Source organism: Poecilia reticulata, linkage group LG1 (genome assembly GCF_000633615.1).
Source record: "Poecilia reticulata strain Guanapo linkage group LG1, Guppy_female_1.0+MT, whole genome shotgun sequence".
Classification (NCBI taxonomy): domain Eukaryota; kingdom Metazoa; phylum Chordata; class Actinopteri; order Cyprinodontiformes; family Poeciliidae; genus Poecilia; species Poecilia reticulata.
In genome coordinates this window covers 24,749,473-24,768,914 of record NC_024331.1, presented here as the reverse complement: position 1 = coordinate 24,768,914, position 19,442 = coordinate 24,749,473, and the positions used below count along the sequence as shown (strand labels likewise).

Below are 19,442 nucleotides of genomic sequence, written 5' to 3'. Positions count from 1 at the left end.
GCATAGTACAAGCGCATTGACACAGGAACTTATGGTCATAAATAAATACAGAGCAGTCAGATGATTTGCATGTTTTCAGTGGTTTGACACATCTAGAATCTGGAAAAAAAAATAGAAATCAAAATTGTCTCCTAAATTTACTGCATTTTAATTACTTTAAAATGTTGCAGTGTCAAACATAGAGCAGCCATACAGCGTAATTAATAAAAAACCTGATGTTTGGTAGAGATTAATACCTTTATCATCATAAAGGTATTAATCTCTACCAAACATCAGGTTAACCATTCAAATCCAGCTGGACATTAACACATCTGGTCTCTGCTTCCTGACTGAAAGCATGACTAAAAGTTTCATGTTCAGGTGTGAAGGTATCAAACTGAAGTAGATCTTGTTCCTGAAATGTACCAACGCTTCGCTTGTGCTATCACGTCTATATTTACAGCCGATAAAGTCAGACGTGCCACTTCAGGCTAGAGACAAACAAGTGATTAAAAAAAGACAACACTTCTGAAAGAGTAACAGCTTTATTTGCTACAAGTAGCAGTGTACAGGAAAAAAAAAAAAACATTAGCGAGGTCCCTGTAGTAATATTGAGCGTGAACTTTATTGTTCTTGCCTCGTGTGTGACATTTGGTAAATAAAACCGACAGATTCATCAGCAACCTAGACAGGAAGAACAGACCGATGCAGAGATCTGCAGCGAGTCTGTGCTGGAATGTAAACGTCTCTTTGTGTCGCCTCAGTCGTCCACAGTGATGTTGCGGAACAGGTAGGACATGGACTCTCCGTTGTGGATGCGGCGGATGGCCTCAGCCAGGATCAGACTCACGTCCACGGTTTTGATCTTCGGACACTGCAGCTTCTGCACCTCGTGAGGAACGGTGTTGGTCACGACCACCTGCATGTGTTGGAGCAAAACTATGGAGGCTCAAAAGTGCCGCAATTCAAATGAGTCGATAAATGATTTGCTAAACTGTTATGTAGATTGTGATTTATTTCCAAGTAGAAGTGGTAATAACCCAAAATGATGATCATAACACACTCGAAGCCTACAAATGTTTATTTAAAAATGTGATAATATTTCAAAACCAACTATTTCTAACCATTTATGGAATAAATTTTAACTTGTAAAATGCATATTCGAATTTAGAAATTAACCGTTTGAAACATATTTACATATGAAATGACTAGAAGTGACTTCGGTTGAGTTAATCAGTAAATTGTCTGGGTTGATATTCACTCATTTATGTTGTTTTATTTATTTGTTTACTCTAAAATGATGCTATATTTGTATATTATGTATATATATTATTTTAAAAATTCCACATGGTGTGCCTCTTGACCTTCTGTACTATATTTATTTATTCACTAATAAAGCATTTCCATACCTGTATTATTAAAGTCATATATACTTCTGCTATAAATACAAATCCTGACATTTGTCGTGTCTCCTGTTTTAATTCAATAATAATGAGCTGGTAAATAAACGCAACAATGTCATGTTTAACTAAAAAAAATAAATACATAGAATAATGTTGTGAGACTGTCTATCAATATATATATCTATATATTTTTATGAACAGCTGAAGAAACTAAATGTCAGTAAAACTAATGCTACATATTTTATCAGTATGGAGTAATAAATCAAAAACATCACAATCGGTACTTTTCTTTCCAACATTCTTGTAAAATAGCTGACAGAACAGCTTTGCTTGGTTTGTGTCTTGTCATGAAAAGTTCTCCATAAATGTTCAGTTAAACTCAGATCTGGACTGTTAGCTGGTCATGACCACCAAGCTGACCTTTTTGCAGTCATTTCTAACAATGACTGTGTTTATTTGCCTTTTTCCAGCAGAGTTTCAGGGTAATTTCCATTGTTTCAGCTGACAGTTGTGTTGCTGTGCCATGTTTTCTATCAACAGGTGGAAAATATCCTAAAGCTCTGCAGTCACTCAGTTTTAGCTCCAGAATAAGACTTGTTCAGGTATCTGTTTTAGAAATAACAATATGAGATTGTAACATTTTTTTCATCTGGTCTGAGAAAAGATGAGCCATTAAATATAAAATCACTTTGTTCTTTTCCTAAAGAAATGCTTTACAAAGCCAGAATGCCTATTTTTTTCAATTTAATTCTTTTGTGATACATCTGATTTTTTCCTTTTTTGGTGAAAAATCAAATAAAGAACCCGTCTAGTGCAGTAATTCCATATTCCTGCTAAGGCTTGTCATTAAATCTCACTTTTTATTGTTTCAGATGCATTAACTTATTGCACATCATTTCATAGCTGCAATATATTTTCTTTCACTGTCAAATCTTCACATGAGACCTTTACCTCATCTATAGCAGACTCCTCTATTAGTCTGGGAGCTTCTGCAGACAGCAGCCCGTGTGTAGCCATGATGTAGATCTTGTACGCTCCTCTCTCCTTCAGGCTTTCTGCTGCTGCAACGAAGTCCTCCACGTCATCTATGATGTCATCCTGGGGAAGAGGTCACATGTTCGAGAGCAAAGACATGTTTTACATCACAGATATTTTTTCCTAACGGTCTGGAGAAAAAAGAAATAGATAGCAGAAGGCTCCAACAGACAGAAATATCCTGATATTTCAACTCTATGAGAAATTTTCTACAGTAAAACCAGCAGCACAAAAGAAATAAAGTACAGCACAGATTAATGTAAAGTTCATAAAATCCCAGATTAGTTACATTTCTCATAACGCATATAACAATGCTTTTTATTTTCTTTGCAGCCAGCAAAGCTTACCACAATGATGGCGATTCTCCCTCCTACGTCTCCGACGACGGTGATGGGAGGCTTCTCCTTCGGCATCATCACTGAGAAACGGACAAGTTACTGGTCTGAGTCAGAACAGTTCGTGCTTCTACACTGATCAACTTACATGACTGTCATTCACCAATTCTCAAACTTTACTAAAGTAAGTTTATTTGACATAGTGTTTCATCCGTCTTACATGGCAGCTCCAGGCCTGTGTGTCCTGCTGTGGTCCGAGACAGCGGGGGGGAATGTCGGCCGTCTGCCATGTCCGACTCGGAATGCTGCGCCTCCCCATGCATCACTGCCAGGCCGAGTCGCAGCCTCTCAGCGTAAGCTTGGGCCCTGAAAGAGACAAACAGGCAGACGTGGAGGAGTCAAAAGGAAACAACAATGGCTACAGAAACTTTCAATCAGACGAGCCAAAGGCTGAAGAAAGGAGTTGGCAAAGGAAACGACGCCTGCAAAGAAGAGTTAAAGCAAAAGAAAGATTAAGGCCCTATACTGAAGTGTTTCATTGGAATGTAGGGCAGAAATTACATCTGCAATTCCTTCTTCACAGCCAAAACTCAAATTCAAAGATGATTTTACCATTCAAAAGGTTTCAATGTGAGTAAAACAAAAAGAAACAGCTTCATTTCTCTGGGTTTATCAGGCAAATTAGCATAAAAACACATTGTAGCATACATTATACATAAACATAACCTGCTTGATGAAGGAATGACATTATAACATAATATAAAGGTAGAAAAAAGTCATTTTGCATAATGACTCAATTCTTTTAACAGGCCACCTAAATAGGCATTGTAGTGATTTAAATGCGAGCTTCACTATGTTTTATCAGCCAAAACATTTTAATTATTATTATTATTATTATTATTATTATTAAGCTCTGAGTTTCTTGTTACCGTTTGGCAGCAGACGGAGACTTTGCAACAATGACAGCATTCCTGTAGTCTGGGATCTATTAAGAACGAGACAGAAACTATGAGTGTATCCTCAGAAATGAAAAGGTGAAATACTACAGTCTTTAATGGAAGACTGACTGAGGTTCTCAGAGAAAAATGAACAGTTTAATATTTTGTGCCTTCAGAATGATGTACCTCTTCTTGGATGTACTGGATGAGAAAAGGGGAAGCTCGGAGGTTGTCAATGGGGAAGTTAAAGAATCCCTGGATCTCCTTCTGGTGAAGATCCATAGTGATGATATGAGTAAGCCCTGCAACAGAATATAAGACTTCAGTTCAGAAGGAGCTTCAGAGCAAAATGACAATAGCAAAGAAATCTACAGAGGTCCGTCAGCCCTGCAGGGCTCAAAACGCGTGGAAAAAGTAGAGGCGTATAGTCTGGAAATTACGGTAATTCTTTTGAAGGAATGTATGCAGCACATTCAAGAATCTATAAATTGTTCCCAAGCTTTGGGTAATATAATCATGAAACTAATTTTCTATGATCAAATAACCTTTATCAAGAATAAGTTCCAGACCTTAAGTCTGCACAGACATCATGTTTCCAGCTGCTTCGAAATGGTGCAAAAACTAGGTTAAGCTATGAAATGTGACTGGGTCGTAGTTTGTGGCTCCAACTGCTTCAACTCAGTGGTTTGCTTTGTGAAAACTGAGCTATTCTGAGCTATGCAAAAACATTGCACACAGTCACATGTCGACAGCAGTGGCAAACGTTTGGAGTTCATCACTTCTGATGTTGGACTGATACCTCTGACATCAAAGGAAGTCACAAAAATGTATCGAAATTTGATTTATTATATCTAAAATGAGTTTTTAGGTTATGAACACAAACATTAGTAATTAGTGGGAATCACTTAGCTTAGTTCACAGCTGTGCAAACCTTACCACAGCATACCAACAGTGACTGGCTTCCCAGTCGTAATGTGCAGCTCTGGCTCACCGGCTTTAGCCAACATGGAAGCCAGCAGCTTGCAGACGATGGATCCTCTCTTCCTCATCTTGCACTGCTTGCTGTAGGGAAAGTAGGGAATGACCCCAATGATGTTCTTGGCACACGATGTCTTCAGAGCGTAAGCCATCACCAGCAGCTCCATGACGGCTGTGTTGACGTCCCTGAAAAATCAAAGCAGGGGTTAAATCTCTGGCCGAGAGTCACAAATAAAAGCTGAGCAACGTGACGTCTGCTTTCTAGCTAGTTAAATAAAAAAAAAGGGAAACAAATACGATCTCAGCATAATCATGATTATTGCTGAAACTTGCAGTTACTAAAAGGATTTACCTACATATATTTCCCCAATAATATGCTATTTTTACAATAACAACATCAACAGCACAGGTTAGCTATTAAGCGTACTTCAGGTCTGGACATTAAGGATGGTCACAATCCATCCCACTGGCCAGATTTATTATCAATATGCAAAGCATGCCTGTTGGCCACTTGGACTATAATACCGTACCAAGTAATGCAGGCGAGTAGCCCTTTGAGATGATAAGTTATGAAGTTTGCTTTCTGATATACTTGGCAGCTCCAGTACAGATCAGATCATTATTATATCCTGGTACATGTCACAGGGATTCAACAAGTTCGTACTTTTTTTGTCCTTAATTTTTTGTGTGTTCTTCTCCTGAATGTCCTTCCATAATTTATTCAGTTTCTTTTGTTGCTCATTAAATAAGCTCAATAATTCAGTTTTAATATAATAGTGTGTAGATGCACGATTAAAAGTCTAAAATTACCTTGGAATGGTCTGAATAATAAAAATGTCTTGCCCTCGGACAGATTCCTTTACCTCTACTCGAGTCTCTGTAGAAAAGAAGAAGAAAAAAAATCACTGTGGGTTAAAATGCGATAAAGACCTTATAGAGTGGGTTAGCAGTTATCTGGACACAGCTAAGCCTTACCTGTGTTTGACTCCTGATAAACTACCGACCTGCCCAGCTCCACACCCAGGCGTCTGTCAAAAGAAAGTATTAAATCTGACTTAAAATAAACACAAATCAGACATTTTGATGATTAAACTGTTTTCTAAGAGAAATATGTGTTTTTCAGAGACATCAGCAGAAAGGTGACATCCTACAAAGAAATCTAACAGCACTACCAAGTGGTGCATTTCCAATTGGTAGACAGGCTTCAGATTAGCATTATGGGTAAGGGTGTAAGATCTTTTTTTTTTTTTTGCATAGAGTGACACACAATGACTTAGAAGTCTGAAGAACAAATGCTAATCCATAAACAAAGTAAAAGATTAAATAAAGCAGATTCAAGATCTAGATCAGGTAGAAATAGCGGTGTACCAATCGGTCGTCAAAATAGGCCAGACATTTGGCTTAGACTGGCGATCAGCTGGTTAAACACTGAGAAATCAGAAATCCTTTTCATTGTTCACTTGTGAAATGTGTCAAAAGCAAAACCTCCCACTTTCTGTTGGCATGTTTGGTATGTAAACCCATGGAAGAACAGCATGTTCTGTGCATGTGCATTTCCGATACACAAGTCCTGAGGTAATAAAGGAAAGGAATAATACATACTCAGAGGAAAGGAGGGAGGGATGTTTTTCTGGACAGTGGGAGGCAGTGGTTGCTGAACCACAGTTGTTTTTAGAAATCGTAGAAATGTTTATTTGAACATTTTGCGTTGTCGGTTTATTATTCTCACTTTAGTAAATGACCTGGAATTAGAGCATTTTAAATTGGCTGGATAATGATTTTGCACAACATCCAATTTCCCAACAGATATTATCATAAGAAAGCCAAAAAGTTTATTTTTATTTTATTAAACATTCATATCTGAGGTGGTTTTAGCATTTCTGGACTGACACGAGTTTTGTACTATTACAACATTAATCCTCCTCAAAAATACAACTCGCCTTATAACTGTGCACATAGTATTTGGTGGAACTCTAGTTTGGAAACAAATGTATTTCTCCATGTTCAGTCAGACCTGAACATTTTCTTATTTTCATGCTTTTTCACACTAGTTAGAAACCCGGAATGTCTTGTTTGTAAGGGCAAAACCTTTGACAGGAATAGAAGAGCAAACATGCAGTAACTAGAGCGTACGCTGTGTCCTCTAATTCAGGAGTTTTACCTGGAAATCCACCATACTTCTTTCCAACTGTTGGTAATAAAACACAGTTATACCGTTGCCATTCCATGTACATAATGTTCCCTTGTTTATTGGTTAAATTATACACTCCTGCAACAGGGTACGTGTGTCAGAAAATGGGCAAATAACTGCACTTGCACTCGGCATTAATCTTTAACCACATTCATAAAGAATTAGACTTACTCTGTTATCCTCTTGGCCAGCTCGGTGCAGGCAGTGGAAGAGTTGGCAGAAAAAACCCGATAGTCGCTTCTTGAGATATTCATTTTTGTGTAACCATACGACAGCTTGGAGGTCTGAGAGTAAGGAACCAGGGACCTGTGACCTCCAAATCGCCTGATGGGCATTCTGCTTTGCTTTGGCAAATATGAGAAACGTGTTGAGGTTTGACCCCAAAAGCAAACCGAAAGAAAAATGTTAAAAGTCCCCCGTGGATGTCAGGAAACCCACAGTGTGTGTCCTCAGCTCTGCGTGTAAACTAAAAAACACAAAGGCCACATGTTTCCCACGTCACGTGGAGTCAGAGGTGAAGCGCTTGAGGGAGAAGAAACAAAAAGGCTGAACCGACACTGAATTATGAGCTAACGGTAAACTGAGTTGAGTGTTTTCATGCGGTGAGTGAGGCTTTCAGAAGACACGAGATGTTTTAAATGCTGACTGGACTGAATTTGAACGATAACTCAGATAAATACACATCCAGTAAAGTTCTACTGAAGCTAAACTCCGTTTTGAGAATTGAAATCTGTTCACTACGCAGCATTCTTTCAGCTGCGGTAATAACGCCGCCCCCAGGCAGACGTTCATTGGATGATGCAAACAGTGACGTTCAAGAGAGCCAATCAGAGAGCTCCCATTCTTTCTCTTGTTCTTCTTTCTAGTGTTCTTTCATAAGTTTAGCTGCGCTACTGCCATCTGCTGGAGTGGCAAAACTCCACTGTTTATTCAGCGTTCAAGTTGGTGTTTATTGGTGTTGTTCAGAAAAGACCCAGCATTTTCGGTGAGCTCGAGAAATTCCTTTGTGTGTTCCTAAAAGGCAAACACTTAGGGGTAAATCTCACACTGTTTTTTTCCCCCCACATCCCTGCCCTTCTTTGTATCTCTTCAATAAATATATTTTCTTGTCACTTTATAATAAAATTATTTACCAAAAAGATTGCTGCATGTCAATGACTCGATGCAATCTATTAGGTTTCTTAAGATAGAAAAGTTTTAAAACTAATTTGAATAATGAATTGAAATGGACTGGCCTATTTGATTACTAGGATCAATTAAAATGACTTTTTTGTAACCTTGAGATGACCTGTAATGAATTAAACTGAATTGAATTAAGATAATAGATGGATGTCTGAATGGATGTAAGGAAATGAAGAAAGAAATGGAGGTTTGCAGTAATAATGTAGATGTTTGCAAGGTGCAGTATGGGTGTAAAGAGTAACCAGCAGGGAACTGAGCTCACAACCCTGGGGGACACCAGAGGGGATTTTACTGCAAATCTAGACTCTCTGAGGTCCAATAGAGAATTTTCCTGTGTGGTTCTAGTAAATGGTGATGAGACAAAAGGGGAAAAGATTCTCTTTAAGTTGGTGGTAACTTTTCTTTATCAGCATAACATTTGAAATAAACATGAACAGCATGTTATCAAAAGCAGTGTATCACAAATATGAAATCTGAAGATTAATACTATGGCTGCCACTAAAAGTAAAAAATAGGAGATCTTATATACTTTCACCTTAACTCAGCAGCTAAATGTCTGTCTACAAACCCATCTTTAATGTTTTAATAAATAACACTGTGTGTACTGAAACTCTGTACAGTTTTCTGTCTGTTAGCACAGTGTGTTCAGGTTTACATCATATTTAAATTCTCTCACAGTTTGTCAGAAAAAGGCTGTGGCTCGGATGCATCTATCCATGCAAAGGGCTGCAGAAACTCATGATTTTATCAGTTGAGGAACTTCCTACCTCAACGTAGTTACTCTAAATAACTACTTCTGTTCAGAGAGGTCAAGGCAACAGAACAATCCTGCCCTAATTTTTAATCTCGACTCACTGTTCCTCTCTTCGATCTTCTCACTTCTAGTTTTACCGTCTTTCTTCCTCTTCACTCCAGTTTGCGCCGCCTTCCATGGCTCCCACCCTCTGCCTACACGTGCTGCCGGTGGTGGCTTCTCACTTTTAGCTTTTCAGCACTTTATCTTTGAGCAGGTCCAAAATGACCTGCCTCTCCTGGCTCTCCAGTTCAAACCTCCGCTCCCTCTCTTTTCTCTCCGCTTCCAGACGTTCTCTCTCCAGAGCGATCTTACCTGAAATGAAGAATGACAAACGATTGTTTACTGACAAAGTACATCTATTTTAATTCCAGTGACAAAGCATGAGGTGATGAGTGAACAGAGCCACAACTTGGCACATTGTGTAAAATGTTGAATTTTAACACTGAGGTAAAATTGTCACATTTCTTTATTGAGAAATGTATTGAATTTGATTTGATGGTTTCAGCCTTAACTTAAATGGATGTGTGTGCTATTGTTTTTTATTTAAGATTGTTTACATATGGGCTAATATTTTAAACCAGAATTAAATTCTGTTTAAGGTCCACTAAGACCTTGGGTCAGCCCTGTGAGTGATTTCATTCAGATCTTTGAACCCCAATATCTGTTAAAGCAAAGCTGGATTTAAATTCGGCAAAAGAAATCCCACTCCTCTGAATCTCCAGCTCTTCTCGACGTAGAGAAAGCTCCTCCTCCCGGAGCCGCTGCTCCGCCTCCGAGCGCTTCTCCAGAAAGCTCAGGATCTCTGAGTAGGTCTGGCAGCAACACTGGCAGGGCCGCTTGGCTGTGGGCGCCGCCGAAAGCTCTGCCATGTGCTCACGCTCTTCTTCTGCTTCTGTAACTGTGAGGAGAAACGTTAGAACCAGGAGGAAACGGAGCAGGCAGGGATTCTTCCAAAATATCTAAGGAACACGAAGAAAATATATACGTAGGTGCTTCAGCTGAAAGAGAAAGCTCTGAATTTTTAAAAAGTCAACAAACACTTGATTTTGTGGACCAAACAGCTAGCTCTACAAATATGTATATCAGATTTTTTTTGTACAGAGTCATATTGAATTTTTAACCCTTTTCGAGATGTTGCTGCAACTTTTTTTTAAATGTACCAAAATAAAGGAGTTTACTTTGACCACCGAAGTAAAATGTGCTGTTATGTGCAGTGAATCTGTATTACCTAAAGGGGGCAGCCGTGTGATGTTAGGTTTGTCTGGTTCTGCAAGAGTTAGTTCCTCTATTAGATGATTCCTTGGCTCTTCATCCTGAACATGACAGATTAAAAAAAAATGCTTTACAAACAAAACTTTTTTTTTTTTTTAATGTAGGACACATATGCCAACTCAGCTACATTTAGAACAGACACAGTTCAAGGTGATGATTTTAGTCAATTTTAATTGATCTAAGTTCTAACTATTTCTTCATTTCAAATGAAGCTAAACTCCGTTTTGAGAATTGAAATCTGTTCACTACGCAGCATTCTTTCAGCTGCAAACACAGGTTTTAACCTGTAAAGATAAAAACAAAGATAAATCCTGAGCCGAGACATACAGATTATTCCAACTCTACATGGAAAAATGCCAGACGTTAGGGGCCTGGGCACCTCGAAACTTGAGACCCTTTTCTTACTGCAAGGCAAAAGTGCAAATTGTTAAAAAAAAAAAAGTCTTATTACTGAATGTGGTTCCACTGATGCTCACCTGGTATTTTGCACCGTCATCACTGACCAGCAGTCCCTTCTCAGCCTCTAGCTCCAAAACCTCGTGGAGCAAATCTTCCTTTTGGGCATACAACTTCTCCGTTCCAAACCTGTGTTAAAAGCAAAGCGCTCATTCCAGTAGCATGGGCATGATGACATGTCAAAGACACATGTTTGACATTCCCTTGTCAAACATTACACTTACTATAGGTATAAAAGTAAACCAACCTGCGCAAACTGGGAAAATCTTGTTTCTTGTAGTAGTCCAGCAGCAACATGGTCCTCTCCCGACATCTCCTGGCATCTACCTCGAAGCTCTCCTCCTGGAGGGCCGCGGTGATGATCTCCCCCACCCGGGCCCACATCCGCCCTGACAAAGCGAACGACAGCAGAACATAGCTTACATGTCAAGTAAAGGCTGCAGTTTAATACGTGCAGTTTGTGTTTGCAGTAGAATAGTGTCTTCAAAGAAAAAAAAAAAATACCCACCTGGCTCTTTAGAACCGAACGGGTTCTGGGCAATGACCTCCCTCAGAAGGATGATGTCATGCCTCGCCGAGAAACGCACCTGACGCTTTCGGGGCGCTGTGAAAGGGGCAGGAAATGGAAAACTCTTCAGTTAGAAGCAGAAGTTATTAGAAGAACACGTTGTAGCACAACGGGAACACGTGTGGAGAAACAGGAGTTTGTTTTGCGTCTTTGTGAACACTCTGAAAACACCATTAACACCACGAAACATAATGGCGGCAGATCACGTGTTTGTTTTTTTTCAGCATGAATAGCAAGAAGAGGATTAACTGGAGAAGCACCCGAAATGTTCAGGTTCTCTAGACGTTCACATTTCAGGTGGGAGAGTTAGAATGACAACCATTATAGTCATCCTTTTAAAAACATACAAAGCCTGTCTGCAAGTTCACCAGAATTCATGTAAGCTAATACGTAGAAAGTCCTTTGGTCAGAGCATGCAAACGCAAACTGCTTTAATTGTTTGGGGAAGCTAGCACCACACAATGAACACGCCATCCCCCCATGAAACATAGTGCTGGAGGGATGCTTTTCATCAGCAGGGACAGGGAAACAAATCAGAGTAAATGGCAAGATGGTTGGAGCTAAATATAGAGCAATCCTAGAAGAAAATCTGTTAAAAGGTCTTGTGTGACTTGAAAGGTCCAAACCTAAATCCAGTTGAGAATATCTGGTATTGCTTGAAAATTCAGGTTCCTATACACATCCTAGCCGGTCTAAAAAAAAAACTTAAGGAAAAAAAAAATTCAGTTGCTACAACAGGAGAGACATATCCAAACAAATCTGCAATGAGTTGCTACAAGGGTTTTACTCCAAAAAGCTGGGTAAATAATGGACTTTTAGGATTATTAATAGCAATTGTTAAATTATGTATTTGTCTCCTTCTACATAAGAGATACACATTACTTTGTCTTGGTTTATCATATGAAATAAATACATTTTTGTGAATGAGCCGTGAAGAAATGAATTATTGTTATTTTTTTTTACAAAGAACATTGCTGATCTGACCCAATATAAAGAATTCAAACATTTTAAAAGTAACATAATAGTTACAGATAATGTGTGACCATCATAAACAAACGGCCTACAATACAACTCTACCAGAATTTTGGCGCTTCAGCAAAAAAAAAAAAACAGAAACTACATTTCCTGGCTTTAAACTTAAGTAATGTGAGTCAGAGAGGAATCCAACCAGAAAAGCTTTATTTGATCCCTTTCTTACTAACTTAGCACCACATAAGTGATTTTACAAAAAAGAGGTCATGTTTGACAGAAAGCAGCAGCTTGGCATGCTGTGTATAAGCGACTTGCAGATACAGCAGTGTAAGCAGTCAGCGTGAACAACAGCCAGTCCCCCACCACACAGCGGCTGCAGCAGCAGCAGCGGCGGCACTTTCACTGCGTCAGAGGAGGTGGAGCATCTGTGCACAAGTGCACCGAGGCGACTGCGGTGCTGGACATGTTGGCGTTAGACCTCCAGAGACGCGCCAGGCGTGGAACTCTGAAAAATCTCACCGTTGTTGATCGGGACTTCCACCACCACCCGGTCCATGTTTGTGTTCGGCGCATCCGGGAACCGCATGACGCCGACAGTACACGTCCACTCACCAGTACAGGTTTCACTCTGACGTGTGAGCCAACTTGGCGGAGGGACAATGCTCCTCTCTTGAACTTGTAATGATTTCATACGACCACAAGATGGAGCCCGAAAGCTGTTAATGCCTATAAAGGCAGCGGGGTCAAGCAACAAGAAATGTCTTGTGTTGCGCAGTGTTTCACGTACATCCACAACCTACATGACAACAAGTGTGAGGACACACAAGCTCCATAATTCTGTCATAAGAATAGTCTGTTATATTTTAATTGGATTATATTAAGTCCTGCTCACAGGATTAACAGGTAAAGGAGTATTAAACTGTGAAATATCTCCGCTTCGACGCACCCGAGTCAAATAAACAGGCCATTAGAAGGACTCTGGAGAACTTGATCGGATGTCTGACCATCTGAAGTGACTTCTTTCAACTTGAAGGGGCAGTTGCTCTACTTGCACAGGCTTCAACAGTCCAATAGAGCTCAATTGAAACTTGCTCAAACGGGAAATTCGCTTTAAAAATGTCAGAAAGGAAATCTGCAAAACAGTGTGATGCCATCACATTAATGTGTGTTTCAATAGGACTTAGAATAATGCCTGTAACCCAGTTTTTCAATAGCCACCCAAAGTGACCAATGAATGTAAAATGCTATTAATTCAGCTAACACAGTAAAAGAGGGCCAACAATTTGCATATTATCTGTGACTACAGAACCTATGTTCTTTGTAAATGTTGGGTGGAGTCTATAACTAGTGTTGTATCTGGAGCCAAAAATTGGCCCTCTGTTCAACAAGCTTCTTGAAAATCTGATCTTGTAACAGGCACTGTTCCTCAACAGACAAGTGAATCTGTAAGATTGCTAAGAAAAGACAAGAATGAAAATGTTGCAATGGCCAAAAGTGCAAATGTTGACCTGGGATGGTAGATAGTTGGTAAAGCTGTGATTGATGTGAATTATAAAAAAAAGAGCCAGTCAAAAGTGTACTTTACAATTAAGGACCGACATAATTATAATAAAATGAAGAGAACCAAATGTAGTTTTACCAATTTCAAAATTATGACATATTTCATTTGACTGTTTTTTTTTTATTAGGTGCATATATACTCACAATAATGTAATTAAATGAATTTAAATAAAGCCCTGCTTTATTATAATTACGTGGTTAAGGGGAATAAGTGTGTGAAGCATGAGTCAGAGCAGCGTGCGCCCTCTAACCTGTCAGTGACGGTGAAGGTTTCCTCTGTTTAGAAGACAAACGACAGCCGCCATAACAGTAAACCAGCAGGAAACAATGCATCACTCTGACACTGATCAGCTGAAGGTGGTCAGACAAAAAGAAATGAGTACGATAAGAGCGATCTGCCTCTGCTGCATACAATATGTGTTGTGTAAGTACAACTCATCACCATGGTAATGCACATGAAAGAATAGGAAGAAGGCAGACTCCAGCTGCCTGTAACCCAGCAGCTGCCAAACTCTCTGCTCAGATGTCAGTGGACTGTTAATTAGTCAGGACACACAGTCCTCATCCTGCTGGGATCAAAGACTGTTTCCTGTAGGTGCTCCAGAGTAGAGCAACCAGTAAATGGACAACATGAAGATATTTTTCTCCTGACTGCCGCTGACCATGCCATTACCTTGTAACTTTAAAAAGGTGCCCAATATACCAATATAGGTATCTTTCTGTTTTGGTATCTAGATCATATGTGTCAAAATTGAGATCAAACTCAAGATCATAGCTTTTTATGTGAGACTCCAGAGGGATGCATAAATAGGACCTTTAAGATCACCGTTTTGTGCTCAAGTATTATTTGATCAAATTAAAGCAGTTTCGTAACGGCATACTGTCAAACTACATCAATCAGAAATTTGCTCAAAGTCAACAGATTCCCACATTTTTTTCCACCAGTTTATCGCAAATAAACTTGTGAAATGGTTGAAAACATTGGGTTTAAGTGATGCTAACTCCCACCTGCAGGTGGCAGTATGTCTCACTTCTGACCCGCGATTGAATAACAGGAAGTCACAATTACAGTCTTAAGTAAGCGCAAATATTTCTAAGTTAGCACCACATAATCAATGACTTTGATTGCAATAAAATCCCGAAAACAATCGCAAAATCCTGGAGGGACTGATCGGTGTTAAAAGATGTTCAATATGATTTTATTTTAAGAATAACTTATCAAATGAGTTTTTTTTGTTTTTTTTAGCAACCTGAATGCCTTTGCATGACACTCACCCTAGCGAATGTGTCAGTTTTGCTTTCAGCTTGGCATTGGAGCTATTGATAACATTGTTTTATTCTTAGCAACTAACAGCATCATTTTGATCAGTTCCTATAGTGATGAGTCATATACTGTGTTCTGCATGACAAGCTGAAGTGATGGATCCCTGCTCAGAACCTGCAAACAATATTTTTCTGTGTACTCCACTGTAACAAACAGACTTCTGTTTGAAAGCGATGGAAATATGATCAGGGCCACCGTTAGAAATACATTTTCATACTGAAAACATGAAGGACTCGATGTAAGCTGAAAATCCAATCATCTGCCTTGTAACCAAGGAAGGGCTGCAGATCGTGGCTTCTCGGATTAAGCTCGTAGTTATTCAACGTGTTTGGTATCCATGGCAGCCGGTGCTTGTTGGGGCCTTCGCATTTAGTTACACTTGTCTGCATCCTTGTAACTTTGTACACATGCTATGAGAATAAATGTCAGCTTCACACGGTTCGTTCTGTCATGCTGTGCGTGGTCAAAGCAGAGCCAAGTCGTCTCCTTTAAAGTATTTAACGAAAAAGAAACAAACAGATCTTGAACGTGACAAACAGGAGGCAGACAAAATAATAGGGAATCCAGCAAAGGAGAATAAAAAACTGAAATACTGTAACGTGACAAATAGAAAAAGATGAGCTAATCATAGGAAATGTGGTTCACCTGGGGCCAGGGGAAAGCAGGAAACTGGAGAAGGAGACCAATTAACAGAGCTAGAAACAAACGGAAAAAGACAGACAACAATCTAAGAGAAATAAATAGAAGCACAACATAAGTATTAAGCTCAGAAATTAATGAAATACTCATGTGGAAATACCCTAGCAACAATAATTACTATTTAGAAATAAAAGGAATATGGCAAGACCTATAAATAACTCAAAAGAAAATAATTGAAAATAATCCAACACATAATAAAAGACTAAAACTCAAAAGAAGCATCCTGTTATCAAATGAAGTAAACAAGATAGTTGACCATTACAATTTTGATTTTGAAACTTCCCAAATGTTTGATAATACTTGGAATATAAACCATAAGATGTGACATTTTATCTTCTTGACAGGTCATGAATTCATGGTCATCTCCAGTGTTTTAATTTGACGTAATATTAATCTGTATGAAAGCTGAGACCTTGGGTTTTTCCAAGCCGAATGCTGGAGGTTCAGAATGAAAGGCACTCAGAAAAATCTGAATAGTTAGATTTTTAACCTTATTCACAAGGTTTACACCACTTTTTTTTTTTTTTTAGACAAATGTGGTTTTTTTATGCAATGATGCAAACCTGCCTGTTGAATAATTTAGAATTTTTATGTTTAATTTTGGGACCTGGTGATCTTCCTGGGGTTTGGACGTTCTGGGAGGCCTTTGGATGTCTGCCTCGAGTTCTGGGGACGTTTCTCCTCACACACACCGTTGATCATTCAAGCTCTCACACACACACAAATGTTGTGTTTCTCTATTTTTACAGGGACTTTCTATTGTCTCCACTTATTTATATTGCTTCCATTTGTTTCTATAGCCTTAAACCTTACCAAAACTCAACAATGGGGGCCTCTGTATCTGGACCTGGTTGTGTTCCCCAATAGACTTGTTGGTCTTCAGAGGGTTAGTAAAGATGCCAGAAATGGTCCTAAATATGATATGTAAACAAGTACACACACATACTTTCTGTTCATTCACTTCCTAAACAAACAAATATAGGTGTGTGTGCAAAAACCGCAAGATGTGAGGAAGGTACACAGGACTGTGGAATCTGACTGACAGTCTTGACCTTTTCAACCACGAGTCGTCCTTGTGGGAGTTCAGTGTGATTCCACCAAAGATGACTCAGACGGAGGATGACGCTCCCCACACACACACACACACACACACACACACACACACACACACACACACACACACACACACACACACACACACACACACACACACACACACACACACTGCCCCTATCAATCTCTGCATCCACTCCCATCCTTTCTCTCTTTTCATCGTGTCTACTTTACTTTCAGCCTCTCTTTTTATTGCATCTGCATTTCCCTGTTATACAGAAACAGATTTTGGCTTTTGGGATTTCTGTCCACATTTTTGTTTCATCCTTCTTTTTTACTGCTGGGATGTTTTAAAAGCTCAGAAATGCTCTGCAGTTTTGTTTATCGGTTCCATGAAAATGAATGAAAGAATGAATGAAGGGAAATGCTGTTAATATGACAACAAATCTGCACTATACTGGCAAATGGAAACATCACACATTTCTATGTGAAGTGTCATTGAACAGGCTGCTAGTGAGACTCTTTCTTGATATTACAAGAGACCATGTTTGCTTTTATTTCTTTTAAAGAAAATCATTCAGTCGGGGATTCAGGATCACAGTTTCCACAGCTGTCCTCTCACCAGCAGCAGCTCTGTGACTGTCTTAATTATAGTACAGAGATGCAACTGATGAAATATCTCCAAAACCCACGAGGAAAGGTTTTCTACACTTTCGAAAGCCATTATTTAAATAGCAACAACAATAAAACCACAACTGACATAAAAACAGTCCCTATGCATGCATGTTACTTGAACGTGATGAATTGTGCTGATGTTTTAGCTCAGCTAAAGACACTATGTTAGAAATTGAGAGGTTTTCCCAGCTTACTTTTTTGTGCTCGACAGGCTATATAGTCAAAACAAATCTAGATTTTGAGATTTTGTGTGGTAGATCAACACAAACACCGAGACTTATGCAAACTCTTTTTATGAATCTTTAAAATGTCTTCAGCAGAATAACAATGTCTAACACCACATTTTATGTATAACATGTCCGACTTCCAGCCCTGCACCAAACATTATGCGAGGGACCCTGAAGTTAATCCACAATATAAAAAAAAAAAAAAATGCCAAAAATGTCAGCTGCGTCTCTGTGATTTGTGCTTTTTCTGTCTGCATTTCTTCGCAGTCCTCCGTTCCACTGAACTGTCCAACTTTTTTTCTTTTTCCTTTAGCTTCAAAGTTAGTGAGTGTATTAAACAGTTTCCATGGCAACTTGTATTCTGGGCAGTGGAAAACAAACACAATAAATTAGTTAGAGAGCATATGTCCCTGCAGCCCATGTACTGCTGCACTGTAGCATTTATAGAAAGAAACATGGCAATGACATGAAAAAACATTGTCATTGGTTGAAAAATCAAACAATATGCACAGCTCTGATAAGAAGTTAATAAATACTCATCATGAGCATGAATGTTCAACCAATTTTGGGCTTTTAATTATTTTTTAAATCAACAAACAACCTCAATCATTAAAACAAAAGGGGGGTTGAATTTAGCTTTTTTCATTGTAGATTTTCCATCATTTAAATTATTTATGCAAGATCAAATATATACATACACTACCATTAAATATCTTTCAGTAAAATACGCCTCGATCACTGACTTAATAAAGACAATAAACAGTGTTTGGCATAATCTTTACCAGAGTTGGAAGCATTTACATAAACTGGTTGGTTTCCTGGCACAGTCATGGTTTTGGTGTAGGAAAACTCTTAGTATCCACGTTTCAACACTGATTTATGGCGAAGTTGAAGAATTTCTCTCTTCTTCATTAAGATGCCTCCTCCATTAGAAATGCACCTGAGCAAATCAACCCCACAGCATGACGCTACCTCCTCCATGTTTGGCAGCTTGGTGCAGCATTCTTATGTTTGAAAGTCTTTAAGGTTTAATTCCTTTTTGTTATAAATAATTATTTACATTTTGCCCAACCATGTTCCATTTCTCCAGAACCCACCTGGGTCATTCATGTGAACAAATGGCAATTTCAGTCAAGCTTGTTGCAGCATGAGCTTCCGACTTTATCGCCAACCTTTCAGTCCAGAATGATGGAAAACTTGTGGACAGTGGCACAGATGCTCCAGAAAGTGTTAGCTCATCTCTGGATGAAATTTTGGTGGCTTCTGGATTCTTATTTAACACCCTGGCCCAGGGGTGACCCATTGGATCAGATGGTTAAAATTTTGACATAACTGAGTATGAAACACAGGAAACTCTAGGCTAACAATAAGTGGGGGGAATGGCTCCAAATGTATGTGTTTAAATCTAGGTCTGTGCCAAGTAGAGGTGTACCGATCGATCGGTCACCGATCATAATCTGGCCGATTTTCGTGAAAAAGTGCATGATCGGTAATTGGCGATCATTGGCTCTTGTTGCCGATACCGATCACCTGCATTTCATTTCGCAGCCTGCCTGTGTAGCTGGTCTCCTCTTTCCTTCACACTGCGCAAACGCGCAGCAACAAATCCTAAGCGATGTGGAACTATACCCCACTGAGTGAATGGGGAAGTTTGCGTGTTGTGGCGGAAAATTGAAGCAGGTCAAAATGCATCAACACAAGAAGCTAATACGACATAAAAACAATGCCATACTTGACGGAGTTTGGCTACATCGAGGCTCACTGCAGTAAAAAAGACATATGGAGGATCAGATAGCAGG

At 39.2% G+C, this 19,442-nt stretch overlaps 2 protein-coding genes across 2 annotated transcripts; both read right to left on the bottom strand.

The window, feature by feature from the left end:
• Positions 1-505: 505 nt before the first annotated feature.
• LOC103467804 (phosphoribosyl pyrophosphate synthase-associated protein 1-like) lies at positions 506-7,641 on the bottom strand. The gene is made up of 10 exons (XM_008414480.2): positions 7,031-7,641; positions 5,644-5,696; positions 5,479-5,545; positions 4,682-4,854; positions 3,877-3,992; positions 3,682-3,737; positions 2,973-3,118; positions 2,765-2,835; positions 2,334-2,480; positions 506-898 (listed from the first exon to the last, which is right to left on the bottom strand). The coding sequence occupies exons 1-10, from the start codon at positions 7,192-7,194 to the stop codon at positions 740-742; spliced, it is 1,152 nt and encodes a 383-aa protein (XP_008412702.1). The 5' UTR covers positions 7,195-7,641; the 3' UTR covers positions 506-739.
• Positions 7,642-8,407: 766 nt separating this feature from the next.
• Positions 8,408-12,765, bottom strand: LOC103467812 (vicilin-like seed storage protein At2g18540). Its single transcript, XM_008414493.2, has 7 exons — positions 12,625-12,765; positions 11,074-11,169; positions 10,813-10,954; positions 10,586-10,694; positions 10,066-10,150; positions 9,544-9,735; positions 8,408-9,149 (listed from the first exon to the last, which is right to left on the bottom strand). Exons 1-7 carry the CDS (start codon positions 12,689-12,691, stop codon positions 9,022-9,024), a joined length of 819 nt encoding a protein of 272 aa, XP_008412715.1. The 5' UTR covers positions 12,692-12,765; the 3' UTR covers positions 8,408-9,021.
• Positions 12,766-19,442: the final 6,677 nt, after the last annotated feature.